This window comes from Rhipicephalus microplus, chromosome 3 (assembly GCF_043290135.1).
Source record: "Rhipicephalus microplus isolate Deutch F79 chromosome 3, USDA_Rmic, whole genome shotgun sequence".
In the NCBI taxonomy this organism is placed as follows: domain Eukaryota; kingdom Metazoa; phylum Arthropoda; class Arachnida; order Ixodida; family Ixodidae; genus Rhipicephalus; species Rhipicephalus microplus.
Window position 1 is genome coordinate 256,404,316 of NC_134702.1, and position 11,249 is coordinate 256,415,564.

At 41.8% G+C, this 11,249-nt stretch overlaps 1 protein-coding gene across 6 annotated transcripts in view; it reads right to left on the reverse strand.

The window, feature by feature from the left end:
• Exn (Ephexin) overlaps positions 1-11,249 on the reverse strand; it is a 191,481-nt gene that overhangs the window by 56,311 nt on the left and 123,921 nt on the right. For 3 of the 6 annotated variants that reach the window (XM_037419966.2, XM_037419959.2, XM_075890922.1), the window contains exon 10: positions 2,525-2,570. The exons of 1 other annotated variant lie outside the window; for it this stretch is intronic. In XM_037419966.2, the coding sequence (XP_037275863.1) occupies positions 2,525-2,570 (46 nt within the window). Of the gene's footprint in view, positions 1-2,487; positions 2,571-11,249 lie in introns of all 6 variants that reach the window. 2 more of the 6 variants (XM_075890920.1, XM_075890923.1) reach the window with 1 other exon arrangement.

An 11,249-nucleotide genomic window follows, 5' to 3' on the forward strand; every position in this document is an offset into this window, starting at 1 on the left:
CATAGAGAATAGCAGAGGCGACTCTTTGTGTTTCTCACGGCCAAGGCCCATAAGACAGAAGTACCTTCTAGAACAGTCGTCAGTAAACTGGTGTGCTGGCAACAAAAATGTTAGCCTGTTTTTGCAGAAGAATTTGAAGTCGCTAGTGTACAATGATCCATTTCGTACGAAAAATGCAGATGTGGTGCAGTTCTTGAGTAGGAGTACTAATGCGGGGTATGGTTTCTTAGTTGACATAGAAGATTTGTTTTATTCTGATTAATATGTGGGGTTTGACTTCCCCAAACCACCATATGATTATGAGAGATGTCGTAATAGAGGGCTCCGGAAATTTCGACCACCTGGGGTTTTTTAACGTGCACCCAAACCTGAGCACGCGGGCCTACAACATTTCCGCCTCGATCGGAAATGCAGCCACTGCAGCCGGGATTTGATGCCGCGACCTGCGGGTCAGCAGCCGAGTGCCTTAGTCCCTATACCACCACGGCGGGGCATTTGTTTTATTCTGTACCCCTGCATGATCTTATGTCGGTATTGAAGACTATGGGGCTGTGCCTTTCCAGAATTTTGTTAGTGCTTTTTTGAGCAATTTCTTGACCCTTTTAGAGGATTATCTAAAATCACTTTTGTCGTTTTTGATGACCAGCCATATTTGTACCTTAGCGGCATATGCATCTGGCGCTGCCTGGCACCTCTACTTGTAGTTATTTTTGAAGCAAATGTGGATTGCTCTATAAGAAAAGGTTTTAGCGTGAAAAAGATTGTAAAGGTTTTCGGGTACGTCGATGATCTTTTTTTGGTTTTATCATCTCTAGACCAAGATTCGGTGACTAAGTTTTTCGATTATTTTAGGCAACATAGACAAGGTCTTGTTAATACATTTGAGCTCACACAGAAAGGCGTTTTACAGTTTTTAGAATTAAGGCTAGAGTATTGTGAACGTCATGTGTGTTGGTGCCATTCGTGGACAAATAAGGACTTGTTACGTTTTAAATATGCACATTTGAAAATAGTAAAAAGAGGAATCACGATGTCGGCCATGGAAGCGGATCTTAAAAAATTATGCACTCACAAGATGCAAGGTAGCTTTACAGAGGTGCAACAACTGCACCAAAAACTAATAAATTTGCTGAAATCGCACCACGCTGTGCCAGAATGCCTGGCGAGCCTCCAGACTGAAAATTGCTACTTCTTGGGTCATGTGAAACGGCCTTAATGCGTGCTGCTCTTGGATTGGTGCTTGAGTGCTATCTTTTCAACGACCAATCTTCATGTTGTCTTGTGCAAAGTTTCCGTGACAACATGTTCGCAGGCCAGGCCTTATCAGCGTTTGTCACTTTTCGGTGGCGCTTGCAGTCGATCAAAGTTGCAGTTTAGTGTGAAATCAACGTAACCCTTTCCAGTGGCTCTACTAGAAGGAAAGGGGCTTGGGTGGTGCTTGTAACAACCTCGAATGCTGGGTCACAATTCGGTTGCAATGTCATGGCTATGGGGTGCGAGCCGTGAAAACGATAGGTACCACTAGCACACAAAAGTTCGGACATGGCAATGCGCATAATTTAGGCAGCTTGAAACGTAATTGATGGATTTTGCCAATGGTGCTTTCTTATCGTAGTTTTTTAATTTTCTGCATTCATTTCATTGGCAACTCGTGTCTTTCAATGTTAAATTTTGTAAATTTGAGTGTACACCGCATCGCATACCTCCATTCTCGTACATGCAAGGCTGCATGCTCAACACGTTTAGCGCTAGTGTAGCTTATGAAGAAGGTTCTGTCGGCCGTTGAGGAGATATTCGTGACTTTGGGGATGTATATATTATCAATGGTTTATGCTGTAGGCAAAAATAAAATTTTAGGAAATTTTGCTCCGTGTAGTAGGCGCATATTCAACTTGTAGCTGATTTTCAGGAAGAAAGTGTGGCTATTATGCGAGTATGATACTTCAGCCAACCTTCTGTTCCCCGAGAGATGGAAAACAGAATTACACCTTACTCACAAATTTATTCCAGTCAATAAAATGTCAAAAAGAGCTCTTGAAAGTACATGATATATTAGGCACAGATGCACCCAACATGAGTTACATGGTCAGAGCAGTGCTGACACTGCGCAGTAGTGCTGACACAGCAGACAATCAGTGCCATAAGCACTTTTTTGACTACTGCAATTTCCAAAACCAATTTTACATTTGCTGGCATAACTGTATAGGCTTGTTGAGGACCTTTCAACCATGGCCACCATGTTCCAACTCAAATTGAATGCTACTGCACACAGCTACAACTAGTCACACTTGAGCATTTTAACTGTGCTCACCACGAAACAACAAAAGAGCAATGGCACCTAGTGGGATCATGGCACTCATCCCACTAGGGCCAAAAGCTGGGTAAAAATTAATTAGCAGATCGGCACAGACATTGAAATAAGCTAAATAGTGCAACTAGAGCGTAGACAGCGTAAAAGCAGCAACAGACTATTTTTGCAGTGAATACCGTGCTTGTACTCCCCACAGCTCTGCAATACACGCACCTCGGCTCAGGACAGGGGGTCTCTGGTGGTGGGGAAGAGGAGGAGCCTGCAAGGCATCACGCTGGCTGTCATATCATCCATGGTGAGGCAGCGCACTCAAGCGTGTCGCTTGTTACAGATATCAACAGCAGCAGTAAGTACTTGGCACATTTTGGTGCACAACACACTCTTGTGGGGACCCAGCAGTATCCTATAACCAACGGAGCTTAAAATGCCTGGCTAAGAATTACATTGCACCCCAGCGCATTGTGCGACAAATGTTGCAACAGTTCTTCGAATGTGGCTGCAGTTCAGGTTTCACACACAGTCTCGACCACTCAATTATAACCTGTTATAGTCTTTCAGACTTCCTTTTATACACTCCCACAAAAATCCACGCATGTGAATACCGCTCACTGTGCTGCCCAAAATAAGAAAGATAGACCAGTTATAATGCCAGCAAATACCACAGACGAGCGAGGTAGTGAGTGTGTTTCTCAGCAGAGGTGTGCCAGCAAAGATGCAGGCATCACGAAGGAGGAGACAATGCAAACAAACAAGGAGCAGAGGCCGAAAGGCGAAAAAGAAAATAGCATAGGATGAGTGCATTGTGGTTATGAAGAGTGAGAAAATGATGCACTTGGCAAGACGCCTGAGCAGTAATTGCGTCAGCTTAGCCAAGTTTTTTTGTGGCTTGGCTTCTACCGACCGTATGCGCTCCACACAAAAACACATGCCTGCATAAGTATTAAGTGCAGATCATTGCCGTGCGAGTCTCCAGTTTGCTGTCAGGAGAATGAACAGGTGTATCATCATAGAATGCACATATCCCAAATCAGTGACATGACCTTCAGCATCAGCATAGAGAATCATCATCAGCCCGACTACGCACACTGCAGCGCAAAGGCTTCTCCCACGTTCCTTATTGTAACAGCTGAAGTGCACAAAGATAGACAGCAGACAAAGGGGACAAGTGCTAACTTGAATTTCACGGGTTTCTCGCTATAACCTTGCTTTCCGCGATGCCTCTGAGTGCAGTATCTTGCACACCCATTGAACCATCAAAAAAGAGGACAGATCACAGTTAAAGATAGCTGCATTTCTCCAATGAAAAATAAATATCAGCTGTCTTATAAGGTCCGTTTTTTTTTTAGCTTCGAGCTCCATTTTTCCAGCTTTCATTTTTCGAACAGTTGCTGCCAGACATTCCTGTGCCATTTCACAACATATAAAGATATAACCATTCCGTTTTCTGCTTTTAGATCCTGAAACATGAGTGAGTGCTGTAAAACTCTCCATATTCGTCTGCACATCATATGAATCTTTATAATTAACTTTTTGTAAAAGTTGTTAGCAAGACAAAATGTACAAGATATATAAAAAAAATTTCACAAGGGCCGAATGTACCCTTGTGAATATCCTTATGCAAGAATCTAGCCGAACTTATGACTGATTCATTAGACAATATTGAGACGACAATGAGGGTCTATCAAACATTGTAGTAACTCGAAAACTACAAAAAACACCCGCTAAGACGAACTCTGTTAAGATGAACAACACCGGAGTGTTTGTTTGGTTTGCCACAGGCTCAATGCAAAAGAAAAAGTCTGCTTAAGACAAACCGCATAACAGGCCTCTTCTGTTAAGACGAACTATCACAGCGACCAACAACAACAAGGATTCTGCGCAAGAAACAGCCTTGAAAGGGGCATTCAGGAGAGCAAGTGGAAAAAAAAAAGAATAATAAAAAAAGAGACTGCCTGCGGAAACACTCAAAGCAAATCGAAAGCAAATTGCAACGAGGAGGAATAAAGCAAGATAGGTGAAAAAGAAAGGCCAGCGCATAAAGCTGATATCTCCCTCAAGCCTACTCTGTAGGAGAAGCAAGGGCCGGCTTTATCAGCAAAGAAAGCAACAAAAACCATTCGTCCTTTCGTATTCTCCTCGTGTTCTTCAGTTCCCCAACAGGAGTAACGTAGAGAACAGAATACAAGAGCTTGGGTAGAGAGGAAAATGCAAGGGAAGGGCGGAGAAAAAAAAAAACAAATAAAAGTTACAACGGAAATAAAGACTGTGTGTACACTATATTTGCATGAAAGAGAAACCACATATGTGGCACAAGCACTCCCATCAGAGGAGGCTGATGCATTGTCATTGCTGTCACACAATGGCACATGAGCACATGTAGACAGGCGCATAGCCAGAAATATTTTTCGAGGGGGCACCTCCTTGAAATGGTCATTTTTCACACTCTATGCCATGGTGAAAAAAAATTGCGGAGGGAGGGGGGAGGGGGCGTGCCCAGTATGTCACCCCCTAGCTACGTGTTTCTAGTTGTGATCAGTTTGCGTTGTTTTGCATTGGGCTTGTGTATGTAGTACTTGTTCCCAGTAAAATGCAGCAAACAGTGATCCACAATTTTCATTCTGAAATTGCACAACAAAAGAAGGTATTTTGTGCACTAAATATATTAGAACTGCATCATGTCTTTTTTGTGTGCCCGAGGCTTGTGATCGCGAGTGGCGTAAACAGAGATCTTCAGCTGCACGTCATTCAGGAAAAGTTACTGCGGACTGAAAATAAGAAAATATCCGAACTACAAAGCAAAGCTTGCAGACTTTCATCAGCAACTTGGCGTATATTGCCTTTGTCAAGGTAACGGGATGCAATGAAGGCGTATCCATAAGTGATAGCAAAGGCAGTAAAATAGCCTCTCAGAAGGTGAACAACCAGAAGAATTATTTATTTTTTTGAAGAAAAAATGAGCCTGTCTCTCTCTTTTCACTATTTTCTAATTGTGAAAACAGGGTCGTGCTAAAGTTTTCAGGGTGTCTGCCAATTTCGTTTTTCAAAATTCCCTGACTTCTCCAGGTTTTCCACGATGATTTAAAGGAAATTCTATGACTGTTACGCCTTCTTGAAAAACCTATGCACTGGAAACAGACCTACGAGGGGTAAAAAAAATCAGGATATATTATAGAATAAGTAAATAAATGTACCCACGTTCTCAGAATGTACTGAGCGCGAGCCATAAATATAAGAAAATGCGTATATCTGGCCAAAATGGTACCTCTGAGCCAGAGAGTTAGAGTAGACAAGTTGCCTGTTTGGCAGAATGTGAACACACGAGTTAAAATTAACCGCAGCTGAAAGTTTGAAGGAGCCCAGGATAGTCCAACAACGCAGCCAAAGCTGCTAGGAAATATAAAAGTGGTACCATCTCATGGCATGTGTATAAAAACAAGATGCCCGAGCCGAGCCGGTTCCGCCACTGGTGTATATGCTAGTTCACTATAATGGTTACAGCACAGGCCACTTAGGATTTGGATTAGATTGGATTAGATCGACCTGTACTTACTGACTTTACTATTAGAATGTTGATCGGATTGAATCTGATGTAATGTGGATTGCTGTATTTAGTATTGGTTTGCACCCCCACCGAAATTGTACACCTTTAATATATACTCTTCAGCAAAAAATAATAACTATATACTACTCATGTATTCTGTGCACCATGCGTTGACAACGACTGACAACTTTACAAGAACAAAGCCGCACCGCATAGTTTTCTTTCCTTTCATTCTTTCCTTTTTCTATGACGAGCACATGCATGTTGGTGTTTTATTTCTCTGGGCCCTGTCACTTGGAGTTTGACAAAGTCCTCAGATGCCTGCAATAAAAGTTAGGAGTAGCGTTTAAAGTGATGGTGTTCAAATATGTGCTGACAAGGAATCTGTCTGGTCGCAACAGCTCTCTCAATTCCACAGATTCATCCCAGATGCGAGTGGGTTACCTTCGCTTGTGTACTCATCTATGAACATAATGCTAAAAACTAATAACAGATTTATTCATACCGTCCCAACAAACTGAAACGCAAAATTTAGATGAAGTTACCCAACTTCACCCTTGAAACGCAAGCTACCAGCAATAAGTGTGTAGCTGAGGACGTTTGCTGTTGCATCACCAATAATAATAATAATAATAATAATAATAATAATAATAATAATAATAATAATAATAATAATAATAATAATTCACTAGAATTCACTACAGACATTCATTACAACATAAATAATGGCCTACAGACTGATTGCATATTTCTTGATTTCGCCAAAGCATTCGATCGTGTCGCCCATTGTCGCCTTATTTCAAAATTATCTGCCCTCCGATTAGACTCCCTCACTTTATCTTGGCTACGCAATTTTCTGTCACTTCGCAAGCAGTTCACAATCGTTAATAATTCTTCCTCTCCCTCTTCGTATGTCTCTTCTGGCGTCCCACAGGGGAGCGTTCTTGGCCCATTACTTTTTCTTATCTACATCAACGACCTCCCAACTAACATATCATCGCATATCAGAATCTTCGCTGATGACTGCATGCTCTACAGACCTATAAACTGTCCTAACGATCACTCCATCCTTCAAGATGATCTGAACACTATTTCTAACTGGTGCAGCACTTGGCTTATGAGGTTGAATACTAATAAGTGTAAAGTTGTTTCTTTTGGACGTAAACAGGTCATATCTAACTTCACTTACCATATGCAATGTGACAGGCTCTCCACGGCGACTTCTTACAAGTATCTTGGCATCCACCTTACACCAGGGCTTTCCTGGTTTGATCACATCACTAACGTTTGTGCAAAAGCCTCCAAAACATTGGGGTATTTACGCCGAAACCTTCGTCGTTGTCCCACTAACATTCGCAAAATGTCTTACCTAACTTTCGTCCGCCCGCAACTTGAATATGCCTCATCTGTTTGGTCCCCTTCCGCTCAGTATCAAATTAACATGCTGGAAACAATCCAGAACAGAGCCACCCGTTACATTTCTAGAAACTATGACATCAATTCCAGTGTGACTCAGCTTAAACTCCATCATTCCCTCCAAGCATTAAATGTTCGTCGTCACGTGTCCTTGTTATGCCTATTTCATAAGTACGTCTACAGTAACAAAACATCGTCGTTGCACCTTCAACGCCCGCTCTACACGTCACGCAGATTACATAACCATCTCAGCTTCACTCGCATTTTTGGAAACACGAACGCGTTCAACACATCCGCACTACCACAAGCCATCCGCATGTGGAATGATCTTCCCGACGATATCGCCTCTGATAGCAACCCCAACACGTTTCGGCAAAAAGTTCAGACGCATTTCCTTAATATTTCATCTTGACGTTCTTTTACTTCTTTTCCGAGGGTTTTTATGTCACGGAGTGTTCTTATATACTTCATCGCCATGTTTACGTATTGCTGACTTATTGCTTTGTTAATTTTTTTTTGTTATTACTAACCGACATTGTACCGTTTTTATTTTGAAATTTACATGCGATTTTTCACTGTAACCCCCCTTACTCAATGCCTTCTGGCCTGTAAGGTATTTTCAATAAATAAATAAATAAATAATAATAATAATAATAATAATAATAATAATAATAATAATAATAATAATAATAATAATAATAATAATAAAAGGCATCACATAGCCCGGCACGACTCTGATAATGGCAGTTCTATCCAAACCTGAAGGCCTTCAAGCCGAACTGAAATCATGGTGAAAACAAACATGCACAAATTTACTGACGTGTGTAATGTTGTGGTTGGAAAGTGAGATATACTGTGCGATATGTAGAAGCAACTGACATCAAAATAGTAAATGTACCAACATGAAAGCTAACTTGCCGAGCGAAAATTTCCACAATCTTTTTTTTTAACGCCTTAGGCTGTCACAATTGTGACACATCGGTGAGATCACCGATTTCAAAAAAAAAAAAAAAAAAAAAAGAGTTTAACACAAATATGATGCCAAGAAACAATGCGTGACCTCATATGCCCTCGCTAAACAAGTGGAATTCACAGGCTACCAAACTGACTGGTCAAGCGCACGTGTTGTGGCCAAAGAAAATCTTGCAGCTGGAATATCAACACATGCCGACAACTGCATTTACGCTAAACAGGAGTGATGGGACGATTCGGACAATGTAGTCACGGTGTTTATGTCACATACTTCATTATCATCATCATCAGCCTGACTACGTACACTGCAGGACAAAGGCCTCTCCCATGTTCCCCCATTCAACTCGGTCCTGTGCTTGCTACTGCCAAGTTATACCCGCAAACTTCTTAATCTCATCTGCCCGCCTAACCTTCTGTCTCCCCCTAACCTGCTTGCCTTCTCTAGGAATATATTTAGTTACCCTTACTGACCAGTGGTTATCTTGTCTACATGCTACATGCCCGGCCCATGTCCATTTCCTCTTCTTGATTTCAATTATGATATCCTTAACCCCTGTTTGTTCCCTAATCCACTCTGCTCTCTTCTTGTCTCTTAAGGTTACACCTACCATTCTCCTTTTCATTGCTCGCTGCGTCAACATGAGAAAGGCGCAGGGTATTTAAGTGCGTCACATACTTAGGCGTACTTAAATACCCTGCACCTTTCTCATGGCTATTATTGTGAACAAGGCTCTCGTAGCGGGTGCTGAAACATAAGAAAACATTATATTCCTTTGGTAGGTGTATCCTTTCGTGTCTACACAAAGAAGCATGAGCTACGCACTGCTTTCAATTTTTTCACACATCTTCTTGCTGTTCACTGTAGTTGCAGACAAAGGAGTGGCTTTTTAAGCTTGGATCAATGGTAATGTCTATTTTTGTGACGATCTCACAGACTGCCGTCAGTTTGCATGACCAGGCGAGATTTTTCAGGAATTCCCCGACTTTTCCAGAAGGGTGACTTTTTCAGGTTTTCCAGGTTGGTGGACATCCTGAAGTATTCGCAGAGGTTAACATGACAGCCTTAACAAAGGAACGCAGCACAGTTAGGACTGCCGCCACAGCCCATCCAAAAAAGAAGTGACGTTTGCCAAAGGATTCTTGTTCAAGCGAAGAAAAAGCACTTGCCATTCATTGGCATTTATTATTCTAGCAACATGTCAGCTTTTGATAATGACTGGCATGACATTTAAGAGATCAATTGGCCGAATGAATATTTAAGATAGTTTCCTTGTCGGCTTGAGTAAAAGAAATTTGGCATTCATTACATGGCTAGACTCAAGAGCAGTAAGAACAAGTCAACATCAGTGTGTAGTTTCTGCAGAACAAAAAAAACTCCCTAAGTAAAAAATATTGATGCAGAAAAGTCAGAGCAAAACTTTTTAGTTTTTGAGTAGTATTGAAAATTGGGCAGGTCAGTAACGATTCATTGTTCAAGGTAAACAGCACGAAAAACGAAGACAGAGAAATAAGAAGACACAGGACGAGCGCTGTCCTGTGTTTTTGTAGTTGAACTATCCGTTTATAATCGATGCTGAAGACACTTGAACCATTGTGTTACATATGTCCCACTTCACCTACAGAGGCCAATAGAATGGGACAGGTTTTAGTCATCACAAACTATTCTTTTAGAGCTGCACCAGGAGCCGTAGGAACCAGTGTGTCTCGGAAGTTTTACAGCTTGTTTAGACTTGCATTATAATTGATGAAACACCATTCAATGTTCAACAGAACTAAAAATATAATTGTGAAAAGTGTCCTCCCCTCCTGATGCCTCCTCTATAGCTTGAGATGTGGCTACAAGAAGAACACTGCTGTATTGGGTGGATATGTGGTGCGAAATGCGGTGCAATACAGAGTTCGCTCATGGCATCCACCAGCCTATCTTTCAGAAGGTGAGGAGCTCGTCCCCTTTGGTGACTGTTTTTTGTCGTGTGCACGCACTTTGAACCATGTTCAGAAAATTTCCACATATATGATCCACGCTACCACTTGCGCAGGGGTTGCAATGAAGCCATGTTCTATTTAGGTAGGCGATTACTGTTCTTTGTACTATTGAGGTGAAAAATACATAGTCTTGTATGGTCATTCAGTTATCAAAGCTATAGTACCTCACAGAATCAAGTTTCATTAAACCGAGGTATATTTGCAGTGAACCTGTACTTGCAAGCTGTGGGAGCGGGCTAGTTAATATTCCATATTGTTACAGCACAAGCGCAGTTGTCAGCTGTATACTTTTTCCGCTTTAGCTGTAACTCTACTCACATGCTTAGTTCACCATTAGCGAGATTATAGTGTTAATGTTAATGTTACTGTAGTGTTTGCAAAGTGCAGCACTGAGCACTCTGTGAAAGAAACGATACACAAAGCTTTATGCCACGCCTTAGCGAGGGTGCTTATATATGTCTTGATGGCATCTCCTGGAGCCATACCGCAGAACAAAGTACATTATAATTTATATTTCTCTTCCTTTTAACAAAAAAGAATTAATATGCAGTCTTTCAGGTACCGCGGACAACAGCCCTCTTGTTGAGGCCCTGCCGATTGATGTGTTGGTTAAGGTGGTGACGTCAGGGTCGACAATCTTTGGCGCGACTCTGATGACTCCACATCTTGCTAAAGCTGTGCATCTTGGGCAACTCGAGGTTCTGGAAGACTTACAGGCAGTGACATTGCAGGTGGCACGGTAGGTGGCACAGTGGGTAACACAGTATCTGTTTGGGGTATTGGCATCGGATAACCGTACTCAAGTAGTGATTTTGTTTAGGGCTCTTTCAGCCTGCTCTTAGAGAGATTTAACACATGCCAGATGGTGCTGTCATTCAAACGATAAGTGTTAGGGTACCTTAGAATAGATTACCCTGTGGCGTGAATACTGAGAGGAAACTTTTCTTTGTCCTTTCTGATGCACTCGTACTTGGTCACCAGCAGTGTTGTGGTGTTGTCACTCCGGAGTTCGAATGACTCCGG